Genomic DNA, 17,074 nt, shown 5'->3' with positions numbered 1-17,074 from the left:
GTCATGCACTGCTCTATTTCGCTGCTACGATGGCTGGGTCGAACAATGTGAATGCTGACGGGGAGGTTGACTCGCTTAGAGCATTGACGTGGAATGTCCGGGGGCTGAACGATCACCGTAAACTCAGAAAAGTCCTGAATTTCTTGCAACGCCATAGCATAGACCTGGCACTTATTCAGGAAACACACCTTCCTCTCACGAGCAAAATGCTTCTAAGTAGAGGACTAGTGGGCTATCACACTGCGGCCGGATTCACGACTCATTCCAGAGGGGTCTTAACCTGGGTCAATCCAAAGTCCAGACTGACGTTGACGATACTAAGAGCAGACCCTGACGGCCGATTTCTAATTTCAAGATGTGTGGGGAAGGGACACGATTTGATAGTAGTTAATGTTTACGGCCCCAACTACGATTCCCCGGAGTTCTACGGTGTGCTTGCCCAACACTGTCAAGAATATTCTACTGCTCAACTGTTATGGGGGGGAGACTTAAACCAAGTGCTGAACCCGGAGCTTGACCAGTCTTCAGGCCCTTCTCGCAGACTGATGGCAGCTGCATCGAAAATACATTCGAAACTCATCGCACTTGACCTAGTTGATGTGTGGAGAAGTAGGTACATTGAGAGAGGGGGTTTCACGCATTATTCGGCATATCACGACATACATACCAGAATTGACTACTGGTTTGCGTCATTCTCACTTATGAGATTCATAAAATCCTGTGCTGTGCTGGCGCGTACGCTTTCCGATCACTCGCCGCTTCTTTTGGTTCTCGCGACGCCTGTGAAGAGGATCCCACCTTTCACGTGGCGATTCCCTCCGTACTCCCTTCTTGATGAGCACTTTCGGGGCGAGATGGAGGAAGAGATAGAGAAATTCTTCGAAACCAACGTGGGTTTGGTTGACAGCTTCCAAACTGTGTGGGAAGCGTTCAAGGTCTACATTCGTGGCATCGCGATGGCAAAGCACTCAAGTGTGCTCAAAGCCATACGCCAAAGATTGCTATTCCTTGAAACGCGGTTAACTGAGTTAGAAAAGACCCAGTTGGAGGGTTCAAGCGTAGCTGTGACAGAAGACATCAAACAACTCATAGCGGAGTACAACGAGGAAGCTGACAGAGAGGTTCAGCACATGGGTAAATACGCTACAGCCCGGACCTACGGTGAAGGAGAGCGCCCGGGCTCCCTTTTGGCCAGGATAATGCGTAACTCTAAACGTCCGCAGGTAATATCAGAGTTAGAGACATCAGATGGTCTGCTCCTCACTGAGGAATCCGAGATTGTAGGCGAGTTCAGAAACTTTTATTCTGACCTCTACACCTCACGAGCTGCGAACAATGAGGAGGCTATAGACGACTACTTGGGTCATATACAGTTGCCCTTCTTAACAAATTCCGATCGGGAATTCTTGATGCAGCCAATCCACAAGAATGAGATCTCGGACGCGCTTGCAAGTATGCGCTCCGACAGTGCACCGGGGGCGGATGGCCTCACAGTGGGCTTTTATAAGTCGTTTAAAGATATACTGATTCCTCATCTGTCCACGCTATTCGATGACATCTGTGTGGAGGGCAGAATGCCACGTTCTATGAGAGAGGCTCTAATAGTAACTATTCTTAAACCGGGCAAACGGTACATGTTAGTGGCTCTTATAGGCCGCTTTCTCTCCTTAATGTCGACGCCAAGCTTTATGCAAAGGTTTTGGCGACACGCTTGCCATTATTAGCCCCGTAACTGGTGGCCCCAGAGCAGGCCGATTCATTCCCTCCAAGAACCTCAATTACAATATTAGAACCATATTGGGTACCATGCAGCACATCAGACAGGACACCAAGACCATCGCTGTCTTCCTGGATATGGAAAAAGCTTTCGATTCCATGGAGTGGCCATTTATGCTCTGTGTGCTGCGGCGAATGGTACTGGGCGATCCTTTCTAACAAATGATGGGTGCATTATACTATCACCCCACTGCCAGGGTCCGAGTAGACGATCGGGTATCGGACCCCTTTGCGATTGGCAGAGGCACGAGGCAGGGCTGCCCTCTTTCGCCATTGCTGTATGCACTGGTGGCAGAGCCTCTGGCATGTGCTCTACGGTAGTGTCATAGCACGGAAGGCGTGAGCTTTCCTACGTATAAAATTGTCATATCATCTTCTGCAGATGACACTTTGCTCTACGTGCGGGATCCGGAAACGAATCTCACGTCTGTTCTGCGGGAGGCGGTTCGGTTCGGTGCCCTTTCCGGCCTACGGATAAACTGGACAAAATCGATGGCCTTTCCTTTAACCCTCAAGACCAAGTGTTTTGACATGGAGTACTCGTTGCAATAGACAACAGAACCGATAAGGTATTTAGGGATTATGCTCCACACCGACCCAGAGCTTCTAATACGCGAGAACTATGGTGTGGCGTTCAGTAAGCTGGAAGATGACGTAGAGAAATGGATTAGCCTGCCGTTGTCCTTAATGGGACGTATAGCGCTCATGAAAATGGTTGTCTTGCCCAGGTTCTTATTCCTCTTTAACAATATCCCGATTGTACTTTCGAAAATCTTTTTTAACAACCTGACGCAATTATTAGTTAAACTCGCGTGGTGGGGCAAGCAGCCGAGAGTGAAATGGACTACTCTAATGCTTCCACACGAGTTGGGGGGACTGAACGCACCGAATATGGAACGGTACTACAGAGTGGCACAGGCGGCTCACATGCACACCTGGATCCACGGCAAAGAGACCATACCACATGTTCGACTGGAGCGACTCTTTGCAGACCCGGTCCCTGCCACAGTGTTTCGCCGCCGGACCGCAGAGTAGGCGTACTGGACTCGATCACATCCACCAACCACGCCTGGAATGAGTTGCAGCGGAACCAAGGCTGCGCCTTACTGTACTCCCCCCCCTAACACCCATAGAATGGATCTTGTGGTTGCCCCCTACAATGGAAAAAGGTGTAATCCAAGCCTTGCGCGCACTGGGTATTGTCTTGGCGGGAGACCTGTTTCTGAATGGTACAGTTAAAACATGGGAGCAGGCTGCGCCGACTCCCACAGAGGCCGCTAATTCTTCGCTTTCAATATCAAAGAATTCGTAGTGCATTACTGGAACGCTTGGGCCCGGATCTGGCGGAACCGCCGGCAGTACCTGAGCTTACCCATGTTATTAAATCTTCCTCCCCCCACAAATTAGTCACAACTTTATATCGACTACACGGAGGACTCGACGAGTTACAGCAATCAAAAGCTAGGACAGCCTGGCAGAACGATCTCCACATCACAATAGATGATGGCATGTGGACATACTACTGTAGCAACACCAGAAAAATATCTTTGAACGGCAGGCATAGACTGATCCATTTAAATTCCTTCAACAAGTGTAATACACGCCGGAGAGACTACATAGATATGGTCTCCGGCAGACTGCAGAATGTGAGCGTTGCCACGCTCCGGTCGCGGACTTCATACGCCTCTCGTGGCAGTGTCCGGAGATTCTGGATGGGAATCTTTACTGAAATGAGCAAGATCCTGGGCACTGAGTTGGCGCCCGACCCCGCCCTGGCTCTCCTGGGCCACTCCCGGGGCCTCCCTGTCGCGATACGGCGGCTCACTGATATGGGCATGCTGATGGTCAGACGAGTCGTAGCTCTTTGTTGGATGAGGGGCCCCCTGCCGACCACACAAAGATGGGAGCGAGACATGAATTATTGCTGCACGCAGTCCGAACACTACAGTGAACTGCTCCCTCCCACAGGTCGTCCATAGAACTTCTGGAGCCTGTATCGAGACTATTGCAGAGTAAAGGAGACTGAGGAAACAGTGCACGAGGATGTCCCTGTGGGACAGGAGCGCTCAAACGATGTTCCCTCCGTCGATGGTTCGCCCGGACGCTCTGTGACTGACGGAGGGAGGTACGGACGGGAGACAGGGCGCTGAACCCGTACAGCGTGGATCGAGCGCAGCCGCAGCACAGCTGATTAACCTGTCATCTTATGTGTACGATGACCCATACACTAGTAGCACAGACATATGCCCACGAGCTTGGGTATGCACCACGCCACAACATCTTCCCAGACGAGTAGGTTCGAATAACGGAGCACAGTTAGGTATGTTAGCTTAGGTAGAGTAGAGGGGGAGGGGCTCGGGTTCAGAGGTTGGGGGTTGTTGGGGGAGGTGTTAGTAACGAATTCATAGGGGAATTGAATGAGGACACGGTGTATAGCTGCATTAGAGACAGTAGAGGCGGGGATCAGGTCACGCTGCCACCCCTGAGGACCACACACAGTACGCCTTAGGAATTATGCATATGTTTTATCTGTGCAATCAGGTTGGCACTTCAGACGCCGCCGGACCTCCGGGTTGTCGACCATAGGCTGTGTATAAGTGATCTTAAGAGAAATTCTACTGCTGATCCTGCTGCCGGCCTCCAGGTTGTGGCTAATAGCTGTGTATGTACACTTTCCACAATATAGTTTATATAAAAAAAAGAACAAAGCATAGCATAGCATAACAAAACATAGCATCACAAAACATAGCATAGCAAAACAAAGCATAGCATAATAAAACAACAAAGCATAGCATAACAAAACATAGCATAGTATAACAAAGCATAGCATAGCAAAACACAACAGAACAAAACATAGCATAGCATAACAAAACACAACAAAACATAGCATAGCACAACAAAACAAAGCATAGGATAGCAAAACTAAACATAGCATAACAAAACAAAGCATAGGATAGCAAAACAAAACATAGCATAACATAACAAAAGATAGCATAACAAAACACATAGCATAACAAAACCTAACAAAACACAACAAAACATAGCATAGCTCAACAAAACACAACAAAACATAAAGCATAGCATAATAAAACACAACAAAACATAGCATAACAAAACATAGCATAGCATAACAAAGCATAGCAAAACATTGCATAGCATAACAAAACACAGCATAGCATAACAAATCAAAGCATAGGATAGCAAAACATAGCATAGCAAAACAAAACATAGGATAGCAAAACAAAACATACCATACAGCATCACTCCGCACCACCACAGCATCACTCGGGGGCACCACAACATCACTATGCGCTACCACAGCATCACTGAACGCCACAGCATCATTCGTTCGCTATCACAACATCAATCAGCACTACCACAGCATCAATCTGTGCAACCATTCAACAACACCTGGTTCAAATATGTTCTCTCAATGTTTCAAGCTTTATTACAAGTGTAACAAAAAGATGTTAATATTTCACTTCTGTTCTTGGATTTTCGTCACAATAAAATACACTGAACATATTCTTCACAAAAGTTATTTACAAAACTTTAAGCTATTGCCATTATAAATTACAATAACTTTTATTTAAGTATTAATTATTGAAAAAAAATAAAAAGCCATTGTTATTTGTAATATCAATACATGTAAGTCACGTAAATACAACACACATTGCATTAAAAATGCTATAGGTGTCACATTTGCGAACGTTATAACTATAGGCATTGTAAATGACAAAGCTATTAATTTTGCTATTTTCAAAAACAAAACCTAAATAAAAAGTTTGTCATTTACAATACCAATAGCTCAAACTTTCCTAATGCGAGACCTATTGCATTGCAAATGCTTGTCCTGCTCTGTCCCCCTCCCTGTATCTCCAAATGCATGCCTGCTTGTCTAGATAGTGTGTCTCCCGCTGTGCCTCTTCCTCATATTCTGCTTGCTTTCCCCAGATAGCGGCCAGAACGGTTGGGGAGCAGCACTCAAATGATTGAAGCGCAAGTGTGCGGATCTCCATCTCGAGATGGGCCAGCTCGACGTGCAATGTTCGCAACACTCCCGCTTGCTTAGCAATGCTGAACCCCTGTAGGGCAACTTTGAATGCTTTCCAGAGGGTGGAAGGGGCAGACACTAAGTAGTGGTTGTGCTGAAAGTGTTACACTATGGTATTTCAGATCTTCTCCTTGAAGACTTATTCTCATAAGGCCCTAGGGGGAAGTCACCATAGGAAAGCTTGTCCTGGGTAATCCGGTGAACACATATCCAACAGAACCGACAGGTGATCGGACAGCGTCCTTGATTGATATTCTCCCCTTGTGGTCCAAGCATCACTGTCCAGCATCGCTAGCCAATAATCAATAGGCGAGCATGTGGAGTGAAACGTTGTGATGAATGTTCCCTCAGTAGCTCCCACATGCCTAGCATGTCAGAGGTGTGAAAAGTGATTGTCAGTCATAAGAAGTTGCAGCTGCACTGCCGTGTACATGTGTGGTCATCAATTATCGCTGGAGCAGTCAGCCCCCGAGTCAAGGTCCACTTTGAAATCACTGCACCACAAAACCGCACCAGGGCCTAGAGTGCTGACCAGTCTCCAAACCTCAGCAAAGAAGGCAGGATCATCAACATTGGGGCCATGGATTGACAGTAAATGCAGTGGAGTGCCCTGCATTGTGCCCGCCAACAATACATAGAGGCCCAAGAGATCACAAATGACCTGTTGAGTGTGCCGGGGGAGACCTTTTCGGAGCAGGATTACCACACCTCTCCCATAGTTCAAGTAATAAGCCAAATGTTTATAACCGGTACTGTGCACACCTTTTCGTATAAACAGTAATGATACTTGAGCGAGTTACAGAAAATCAAGATGACACCGGTTGTGTGATCGACGCATTGTTTATGTAGACAATATCTATATGTACATACAACGCCAGCCAAATGTTGTTCACCCACCCATCCCACTCGCAAGCGTATCTGTGTATGTTCAGTGAGGTGTTGTTCTTGCAGGAAGCTGATGTCATTCCGATGTTGCTGCATATCTCTGTACTGGGGGTGAGAGTTTGACATTGTTTCAGCATTCTATCCATCCGTTGTTCTTTTTGCATTTGTCGCCCTAAGTGGCAAGGGTATGCCCAGACGTGGCTCCCGTTCTCATCATGCCAAGCTAGCCTGGCTGATGTGAGGTGATACCCTGAAACTGGTCCCAGGATGCTTGTTTCAGATCTAGGAAAGACCTGGTGTGGCAGTTTGTGCTGGACTGTTCCCTTGGGGAGCAGGGTCAAGACTGATTTGCACATGGCTGGGTCTAAACTGGAATGGCATGGTGCACAAAAAACGATAATTTTAGGCGTAGATCTCTGTACTGGGGTGAATGCTTGACATTGATCCAGCATTCCGTTCATCAATTGTTCTTTCTACAGCTGCAGATAGGCCAGCACATGTTGCGCCTTGCGCTTGCCATTTAGTCCCCGTATATTCCATGTTAAGCACCTAATCGAGCACATAGGGAGCAGGGGAAGGAAAGCTGATCGACTGAAGTAAGTGAAAGATGCACTTCGGTTGGAAGTAAACAGGAGACTACTGAGTGGCCAGGGGAACATGACATTTCCTGCTGCAAACAACAAAGTTACCCAAACAATCCACCCACTACCCACTTTGATCCCCAAATAGACCAGATCTGCCCATCCCTCCTCCTAAACATCTCCAACTTGATGACCTTGGCAGTAAACCAGGAACATTTTCCTCAGGGGTGAACTAGAGGTCCGACACTCTCCCAGCCACATGGCAGCTAAAGTTATCACAAGGACATGTCTAAGGCCTGCCAGGACAAGCTGCCTTCCTAGTCCGCAGCAGGGGTTACCACTACAATGTCCCGGCAGGGGCAACGCTGCCCTGTCACAAGTCCAAAAGATGGGTCATAGGTCTCATTTTCACTGAGAGGCCCAGACTCCAGGGACAGTAACGGTGCCTGTTAACCGTGACCGTGGGGTCAGTGGTCACCATGGCCTCTGCCGCAAAATTGCTGAGCACCTTGTTGAAGTTGGATTGGCTAATGGTATGGGGTACCTCTGCCAAAACAATGAGGGCTGACGAGGTTGCCGAGGTGGGGCAGATAAGACAAGGTGGAGTGCTGTGACCCTATTCTTGTTAAACGTCTGAAGAGCAGACTCTACCTTGCTCCCAAACAAGAGAGTCACATCAAAAGGCATGTTGTCAATGAGGGTCGACAGGACATCGCTTGAAAAACCAGTTGACCGCAGCCAGGCGTGGTGGCAAATGGCAACACTAGTGTCAATGACCATGAAATGGTGTCCAAGCCACAGTGAAGTGTGAACTTTTTGGTAGCGCTAGCGAGTCCGACCGCAAGATGGACGCCATTGTGTGAGGCTCGGCCGGCTGGAGCTGCTTATCTGCTAATAATCTGCCCTAATAGGTGGCATCGGGACTCCCCAGCAGGCTGCCCACATTTGTGATGCTCAGCCTAGCCAAACTACCCCCGTAGCATTGCTGCTGAGTACATAGCACAGCTGTTTAACGCCTTCAACTGTGCGGGGCCTATCTGCTGTTGCCGCAAGGTGCGGGCCCGGTGCTCCAATTATGACGGCAGCTGAACCGCATTGCTGGAAGTGACCCGAGACATGCGGCACTGCATCTGCCCTTGCGGCGTAGGTTGCGGTCGTCATGCAGGCCCCAAAGGGGCTGACGGGAGGTGCCTTGACCGCTCCGCGCATCATCCCTCAACAGCGAAGGTGCGGCTTCCGTGGCCAGCCCGGGCTCCAGGAAACATTTCAGCCTGGGAGGCCCCCTTGCAAGTCTGAGACCAGGTAAGGAGACGGGGGCACGCGCTGCACCTTGTAATTATACTGGCCCCTGGAAAAATGTTGCTGTCTGCTGATCATGCCCGATCTCTGGCAACTGAGAGTGAGGAGCGGCCTGCCATTCCAGCACACCCGCTATGACTGTGACATTAGCAGGTTGTCCTAGGCCTCTTCTACACACCTGGTATTTGGACAATACACAAAATGAGAGAGTGAATGAATTCACCTATCTTGGCATTGTGTTATTGGAATTGTTAAGTAGTGCCTACCAGTACCAAAGATCACTGTCAATAGCATATGGAAATGGTATGAATTCATTCTTTTTAAGCACGGTAAGGAGACAGGTGCAACTAGTTAAGCGGGCCTGTGCAGTGAAAATCTCTTCTACCCTCAGTCTTGGGATACACATGGACTACGACTACATACAATAAAATGGGATCAGTGGAAGGCATCTTTTTGGAGAGAAAAATCTTTCTGTAACAGTGCACTTACAGGGTTGTTTAAAATTAATTTTAGCTTAGTAGGGATCTAATTAAGGATGGAGACTTGAAGGAATATTCATTTCACAAAGTGCTTGGGCTTCTGCGAGGAAAGAGGGGCTAGGGTTTGGGGGTGGGGATCGTTCACTATGTGCTGAATTCTTGACCCTAGCGCCGGTCCATGCTTTGAACTAGACTTTCAGGACTCAATAACTCACCCTTAGTCTGGGAGCCTCAGTGGTGCAGACTGTGCTTTGAGCCCTGTAAATTTTTAATCCCATGTTTGGGAAGCATTTGCAACACACAGAATATTTAAAACCACATGTAATTTTTTGTTCCACAATTTCTTGAGCAACAGTAAGAAGACATGCTTGCACGACATGAGCCAAAAGCCAGGGTTTGAAATTAAGTATTACTTAATATAATATGTAATCTTGCCACAACACTCTTTCTAGAGTGACTGCATGGGGTACTAATACCAGAGGTTGAATGCTGTCAGTTGTAATGTTTTCTTTTAATATGTATTGCTTTGTTTCTCGTCCTACCTCTAGAGGTAACTTCTTTGAAGCTATAACAGACGTGGTCAGTAAGCACCCTCTCTACCTGACTTTTGTTTGTGTTTTTTACAGGAGATGAATAAAATTGGAGAAGCTGTGATATATTTTCAAAGAGCTGCAGAGTTGCAGTATCAGGTCCCAATTGAGTGCCTGCTTTCCTTAGGATATGTGGCGTCCTGCAAACTAAAGACAAGTATGTTAGTATCTTGCATTATGTGCAATTTAAATAAGACAATTGCATGATGGGATACATATTGAAACAGAATTTCTCTTAAGCAGGCATAGGTTTCTTGATGGGGAGGAGTAGCAGCGAGTCTTTACTGCTGCATCATAGGATTTTCATAAAAGTTGTAAACACTAGAATAATCACACTCGTATGCAGAATCCCAAAGCACTTTTTCATAAAAAAATGTATTTCTGCATTGCAGGATCTTCATTGATAGTCAAAAATGTTAGAATAATTTCTTGAGGCATGCATTGTCTCTGTAACACTTCAAAATGCTTGTCCAAACTGATAGTTGTAAAATACAAGATGTTTAGCACACTTCAGGACACAACCAAATATTTTTCTAAAAATTAGGCTGCCAATCCTCTCAAAACTACATTGCAGCACCTACAGCCCAAACTGTTGTATATATGTCTAATATTAAGGGAAAAGCTCAACCTGATAAGTTTAAATTACATAAGCTAAATAACATCCAAAGACACCAGGAACTTCTACTACCCATAATGCCTTGTACTCACAATCGCCTCACTAAGTCAGCTCTGTTGTTCTGGTTTCTAGAAAACATTTGTTTTTATCATACCTCAGTTTGAGAAATTTTTATCACAGTTTCCATTTTTTTTCCCCTCAAAATCTTTATATCGGCCAAGCCTGGAAACCTCTTTTTGCAGTTTTTTTTGTCAGAATACTGTTTCTCTTTGTCAAATGCCCCTCCTTTGGAAAACGGAAGGCTACTTCTGACCCACACTAGTTATATTGGATGTCTCTCCTCTACGCATTCAAGTGAAAGAATGTGAATGTTGAACAAAGATGCTGAGGAGGGCTTTAAAAGAGCATGAGGACATTAGCTGAGGAGGCCTGTTGAAGACCTGAGGAGGAATAGTAGAAGAAGGTAACACCTGAAAATCGCTTCAGCCGCTCATCCCCTAGAGAGGGCAGCAGTTTATTAGGACTCCAACAGAGGGATATCTAGGGAAAGACAATCTGGGAAAGGTGATAGGAGGCATCAGCAATCGACATTCTAATTTTAACTTCTGTTTGCTTTTTTAGAAAAGTGATGTTTCAGCTGAAGGATTCAGCCTCTATGTTCTTGCTATCAAAGGCCAGCTCAATGGTGACTCACAGACACCAGTACCGGACCACAAATCAATCAAGATATTGCAAACGGACGGCGATATTTTCAGCATTTACATCAAAGTGCTCTACTCATGTCTCCCTCACCATCGATACTGATGCTTCATTTAATGTTGCCCCAACAATCTCCAAAGTTAGAAATGATATTGTACTAGTTCTCAACATTGCCAGATTGACGTTGGGATTCTGTCTAAGTCCCTGAGACACCTGAATAACTAGCAATGCAACCTTTGGCAACTTCACGCTTTAACATCCCTGCAGAAGACCAAGTAGAGACCTCACTGAGAACTTTAAACCTGCCTCCACCTCCAAGGATAGTTTGAGGTCCAACCTCTATGTTGCCTATAAGGAAGATGCATGTAACACCTATAGAGTCTGCAGTTGATGACACTCCACCTCATGTGCCTCTCTAATTGCTGAGTCCAAGCGCAATTCCAAAATACAAAGGTGACTCAGGTCTTCTTCTGTTCTGTCTTCCAACTCACACCCTGATGGTGAAGACACCAGCTCTTCGTACTCTGGTACATTTAATGCACCATCTTCCTCAAGGAGAAATTCCTTTGCCTGCACCCTTGAAGACTGCCACTCCATGCCTCCTTAAGATATACAAGCCTCCCAAAGAGGATTCAGCCTTGTATAGTCACATCTGTCAGGCGCACTCTGATAGAGACATCTAGCCGCAGATTCCATATCTTTTCAATTCTCCCCAAGCACCAGATTGGATCCGCAGATTTTTCAGCAGTACCTCTGCGTGCCAGGGGACAGCTTCGTACAACTCGGTGATGACGTTGACTCCGCTTGTTACGTCAGTGAACTCATACAAGTCCCCTCAGGTACGCTGACATCATTTTCTTTTTTTCTGTCCTACACCGCGGATCTGGAGAAGCGGTTCCTCTGGCCGTTTTCTGTCCTCCTTCGACAGTTTTTGTCAGTTGGAAAAAGTGTGCCTTTTCTCATGTTTTCAGGCTTTAAGGCTTGTGGGTCTCGTGCAGGACAGATGTCGGATATAGACCCGCATTTCATTTGCATGTGGTGTTTGGTAGAACACCACGACTCTGAATATTGCTCTTCCTGCCAGATTCTGAGGCCGAAGGTGCTCAAGGAACACCGAATGAAACTCTTGGCGGGGCAGCTGACGCAGTCTTCGGACACTTCACGTTTGCCTTGGTCGTCTACTTCTCATTTGGAGGCACAGGACCATTCCAGGAGCAGCAGCCATTCATGGGGACGTCATTCTCCATCGAAAGGTAAGCATAGGTGGTTCAAGTCGCACCATCCCCCACTTTGCCTCACATCTCTTCCTCCCCGCCAGTTGAGGAGTCCAGATGCCACACCGCCCGCGCCTCCCTGTCTTTCCGGGACCCAGGGCATTGATTGCTCAAATGAGATAATGCTATAATTTTCTGCACTCTTTTTTGGGCCTCCTCCTCCATCCCCTGGAGCTCCGTCGGGCCCCATGGAGGTGAGAGGAGAAATACTGGTGGGTTCGCCCTCAGTGTCGGTTGGGCCTTCTGAGATGTTTAGTAGGCGCCGGCCGACTCCACTTTGGCACCAGTGCACAACTTTTCTGGGTTTCCACTTTTGGTGTCGATCAACGATCAGCCGACTCCAGCATTGATGTAAACGGCGCCAATCGGAGCCATTTCGCGTCCTCCTATCAGCGTCAATCAGCGGCGGGTACAAAGTCGATGAAGCCTACTGAAGGGAATGTTGTTTTTACACTTCCCTCTCATGGTGGGGCTTCTGAAGCTCATTTTGTAGGCTGAGATAGTACAGCCTATTACTGACACTATTACACCTCTTGAGGAAAGTTGGCTTTCTGATCTTGGTGAGGCTAGTGGGCTGGAATCTTCCCTGGCCTCAATACTACTTTCCCCTCCTAATCCCCCCCCACCCACCCCCTACGTTTTGCATGTGCGATGTGACCGCATCCCAGTATGTTTGGACGATCGGACATTCCCACATTGTGTGAAAGAAAGTTCCCTCTTGGGAGCATTGTCGCAGGCAATGTGTATCGGTCCTCCTCCCCATCTTAACCCAAACTCTCACTGCCAGGTAGACTCTATGCAGGGTTTTAAGTTGAACCAGTCTCAGTCTCATGGGGTTTTCCAATGGGGGAGGCCAGAGCGTCTCTCAGTCATCGTCCTTGAAGTCTCCCACATTCGCCTCCCATTGCTGCCTCAGACGTACCAACAGGTCTGGTTGGTTGGTAATTAGCTTCTCATATGTTAGGGATATGTCTTTCTTAGGCATGGGGTCCAGTATCATTCTGTCTTCAAGAGGGATGTTTCAGGTAGCGGGCCTCCCTCGGGTATCGCTGCTTGAGGGCATGGCTAATCTGTAGGTACCTGAAGCTTTCGGACTGCGCTAATTAGTATTCTTTCTGTAGGTCTGCAAATGTTACCAACCCCTCTTTGTTCCACATGTCTCCCACTGATGAGATGCCTATCAGGTCCCATTTATCAAACCCGAGGCTGGTGCTCAATTGGCCCAGCCATTCAGGCTTCCTGTGTTATTTTCTTTGTGCCATCCCAGTTTTTTAGTGACCAAATGCCAAATTTCTATGGTGCATGCCGAGGGGCCGGTAAGGAGTAGTCATTTGGGATTTGTGTAGAGTGCCCTATGGTATCCTCCCTGCCCCATTAGCCACCTATATTTGCGAAGGCTCGGATCAGTTTGTGAACCACGGACCCAGTGATTGCTTACCTTCAGCTGGGATCCCGCCGTCCTACTATTCCGCCGTTAATTTCTGCACACGATACGCTGCACCCCCCAGTCCCACAAAATGTTATTATATTTTTTTATTTTACAGAGTTTTGTATAGCTCAAACTTGACCCAAATCGGGTATTAGAGCGTTTACATAGCACCAGTTGTATTACATGAGGACACCTTCATTTTTGTTAGGCACGGGGATATTAAGTGATTTGCTCAGAATCACAGGTTTTTCAGAGTCATTCCCGAGACTCAAACCCAGTTCCCCAGTTCCCCAGATCCGAGGGCGACCGCCCTAGCCGTTAGGCCAACTCCTCTCCCCAACAACAGAATTCGCACTGCACTGTCGATGCTTGAGAAATAGGAATCTGGGACCTTGAAAGGGGTATTTTGCAGTACATACAAAAAGCGTGCATAGCTAACGTTTTGAAGAGGGCCGCTCGTCCCCGGATGGTCAGTGGAAGGGCTCGCCAGTGTCGCAAATATCGGAAACCGTCTTTTGCCATGAGGACGTCATAGTCTTTTGGTAATTTAGGTCTCAGTCGTGCAATAGGATTAGTTGGGATTTAGACCAGTTTATTGTGGATCCTGAGTGATTACCAAATATTCGAAAAATGTGAAGGATACGATGGAATGATGAAGCTGGGGATTCTGTATATAGCAGCAATATGTCGTCTTCTTCATAGAGGGAAATTCTGTCCTCCTGGTGCTCTGTCCACTTGAGTCCCTGTATCAAGCGGTCACCCCTTACCCAAATCGTCAGTGGTTCTAACACCAGTCCAAAAATGAATGGAGACAGGGGCACCCTTGTCTGCTTCCCCCACCCAGTTGGATCTGCTGTGATGTGTGGCAGTTCACCACTATTTGTGCTGTTGTGTATGTTTATAGGAGCTTGAACCACTTTATGAAGTTGGGTCCAAAACCCAGACGCTCCAATACAGAAAAAATGAAGGGCCACTCAATAGTGTCAAAGGCCATTTTGGCATCCAGTGACAACAGGGCTACGTCCTCTCGTACCGTGTCCACCCTAACCAGAGCATTGTGCAGGCGACGTAAGTTTAAAGCAGTGTTTTCGGCCCGGCATAAAGCCTGATGATCAGGGTGTACCAGATTTGCGATCGGGGATGAGTCTATTGGCTAATACTTTAGCGAGTATTTTGGCCTCGCTAAGGAGGGAGATGGAGATGGGCCGATACGCCTTACAGTCCTTTTTTGTTTGCCCTGTTTGTGTATTACCAAATTTGTAGCTAGTCGAATCTCGGCTGGCATGAGACCCTTTTTTAAAAAAAATTGTTTTTTTTATTGAGTTCAAACTGCAAAGAATCACAAAGCATTGGTATGCATATTTTTGAACATGTTACATTGTGTAGCCATGCCAAAACAATGTATATTCAATCAGTCCAACTAGAGAGAGACCCTTTTTATAGCTCTCTAGGTACATTTGGTGAAGGTGGGTGTCCGCTTAATGGCCTCTTCCTCAAATAACTCGATCGGGAGCCTGTTGGGTCCCATGGCCTTACTTGAGCGTATGTCTCTGATCACAATTTATATCTCTTCTGCTGTGTGGACTCCCTTGAAGGAATCCCATTCTTCAGGGGAGAGGCCTCTGGATAGTGGCCAGGAGGTTTCCGGCGTCGAGTGCTGTGGATGCTGACACCGATGATTAGACTGTTTCAAAGTAGGCAGTAAGAGTCTCTACTATATTTTGTGGGTCGGCTATTTCCTCCCCCTCAGTTGGTGGACCCATCTATGCGCCTGCTCCCATTTCTCAAGCCAAGCTAATAATTTACCCGTTCTCTCCTCGTGTTCATATATCTTGTGGTATACAGTTTTTTGTCTGGCCCTAGCTGCCTCTGTAAGAAGCTGCCTATAGTCTAGTTTTTAGGCCTCTAGCTTTTGTTTGATTGAGTCGTCGGTGCCATGGGCTAGGCTATTCTCGTCCATTAAAATATCTTCTTCTAATTGCTCCATGCACCTCGTTAGAGCCAGAGCTCTACCTTTCATGATGGCCCCAAATGCTCCCCATATAATCTGAAGCGAGGTCACTGAACCAACATTTTGGTAAAAATATAGATCTATGTCTTTTAACAGTTCTGCTTTAATATGTGTAATTTTTAGTGCCTGTGGGTTGATTGTGAGGGTTGTTCGTCTTGGCTGGAGACATGTCATTCTAGTCAGCACTGCGGAATGCTCTGAGATACCCCTCACTAAGCACCGGGCTTCAATGAAGTGAGAGACATCTTCAGTGTGGGTGAGTATGTAATCAATGCGGGATAGGCTATTATGGGACCCTGAGTTAATGGTAAATTGGCTGGTAGTGGGGTTGAGCTGCCTCCAGATGTCGACCAGGCCAAGGGCAGAAAGAAAATCTGCCAGTTTGGACCCATTGCCAGGGTGGCTATGTAGTGGTAGTTGATCGATCAACCCATCCAGTGTTAGATTAAAGTCACCTCTTATCACTAAGGTACCCACCAGGAGTTCTAAGATGAATTTACTCAGGCCATGTAGTGTGGTTTGCTGTAGTGCTGGGGGAACATATATTGACAGTACATTCAGGGGTTTCCCTTTTCACGTGTCCCATGTGTGCTGCTGCTGTTCTTTGTTGTTGTGGTCTGGCAGCTAGCTACGCCTGATTCTATGTCCTTAGCCGCTCTTCAATGGTCTTGATATTATCCCCGGTTGGCCTTCATACCAGTTGCCAGGAGTGAGAAGAGATAAATGTTCTAGATCGTGCCAGTGTCCATTTCAAGTACCCAGCTGGGGGTCGCTGGTTTAAGGCATCACCCTGGAGCTAAATATCTAAATCAGGAGTTTGCAATGCTGGATGTTGTGCATTGCAAACCCAGGAGCACCGCTTTGCCTTTCACAGCCCCCTCCGAGCCCCCCGAGACCTAGTGTTCCATCGGGTAGAGACTCTAGGAGGCAAATATTTTCTCCTCAACTTGTTCTGCTTTAAGGTCCACTAACACGTCTTTTGTTCTTGTTTTTTTGTTTTTACACTTTGTGGGAATCCTAGTAGACTATGTTGCCATCACTTCCAGATGGCATCTAATCTGATATAGAACGGTTGATTTGGGATGGCCAACAGGCAGCTAGGATTATTATTAGATGTGGCATGGATACCACTGATTCAGTGGGTCTAGTCATGGCATCCTCTGTGGCGCTGCTTAGTCATGCCTGGTTAAGTACCTCTGGCTTTTTAGAGGCTGTCCAATCTGCTTTGGTCAATATGCCCTTTGATGGCATCCATATTTTTGGTGCCCAAGCCGACTCAACTTTACTGCGTTTCCTAAATAGTGAAACAGCGTCCTAATTTCTTTTTTCTAGTTATATACCTGTTTGATTTTATTTCCCATGCTGGGTTTGAATTGTGGAT

At 46.9% G+C, this 17,074-nt stretch overlaps 1 protein-coding gene across 1 annotated transcript in view; it reads left to right on the top strand.

Moving 5' to 3' along the window:
- The window catches only part of LOC147732630 (40-kDa huntingtin-associated protein-like), a 657,506-nt gene that overhangs the window by 317,566 nt on the left and 322,866 nt on the right, over window positions 1-17,074 (top strand). The window contains exon 6 of the mRNA XM_086957151.1: window positions 9,701-9,821. Within this exon, the coding sequence (XP_086813277.1) occupies window positions 9,701-9,821 (121 nt within the window). The remainder of the gene's footprint in view (window positions 1-9,700; window positions 9,822-17,074) is intronic.

This window comes from Lissotriton vulgaris, chromosome 2_1, assembly GCF_964263255.1.
Source record: "Lissotriton vulgaris chromosome 2_1, aLisVul1.2, whole genome shotgun sequence".
Taxonomy (NCBI): Eukaryota; Metazoa; Chordata; class Amphibia; order Caudata; family Salamandridae; genus Lissotriton; species Lissotriton vulgaris.
Note: the sequence above shows the minus strand (reverse complement) of the source record. Positions and strands in the feature narration are given on the sequence as shown.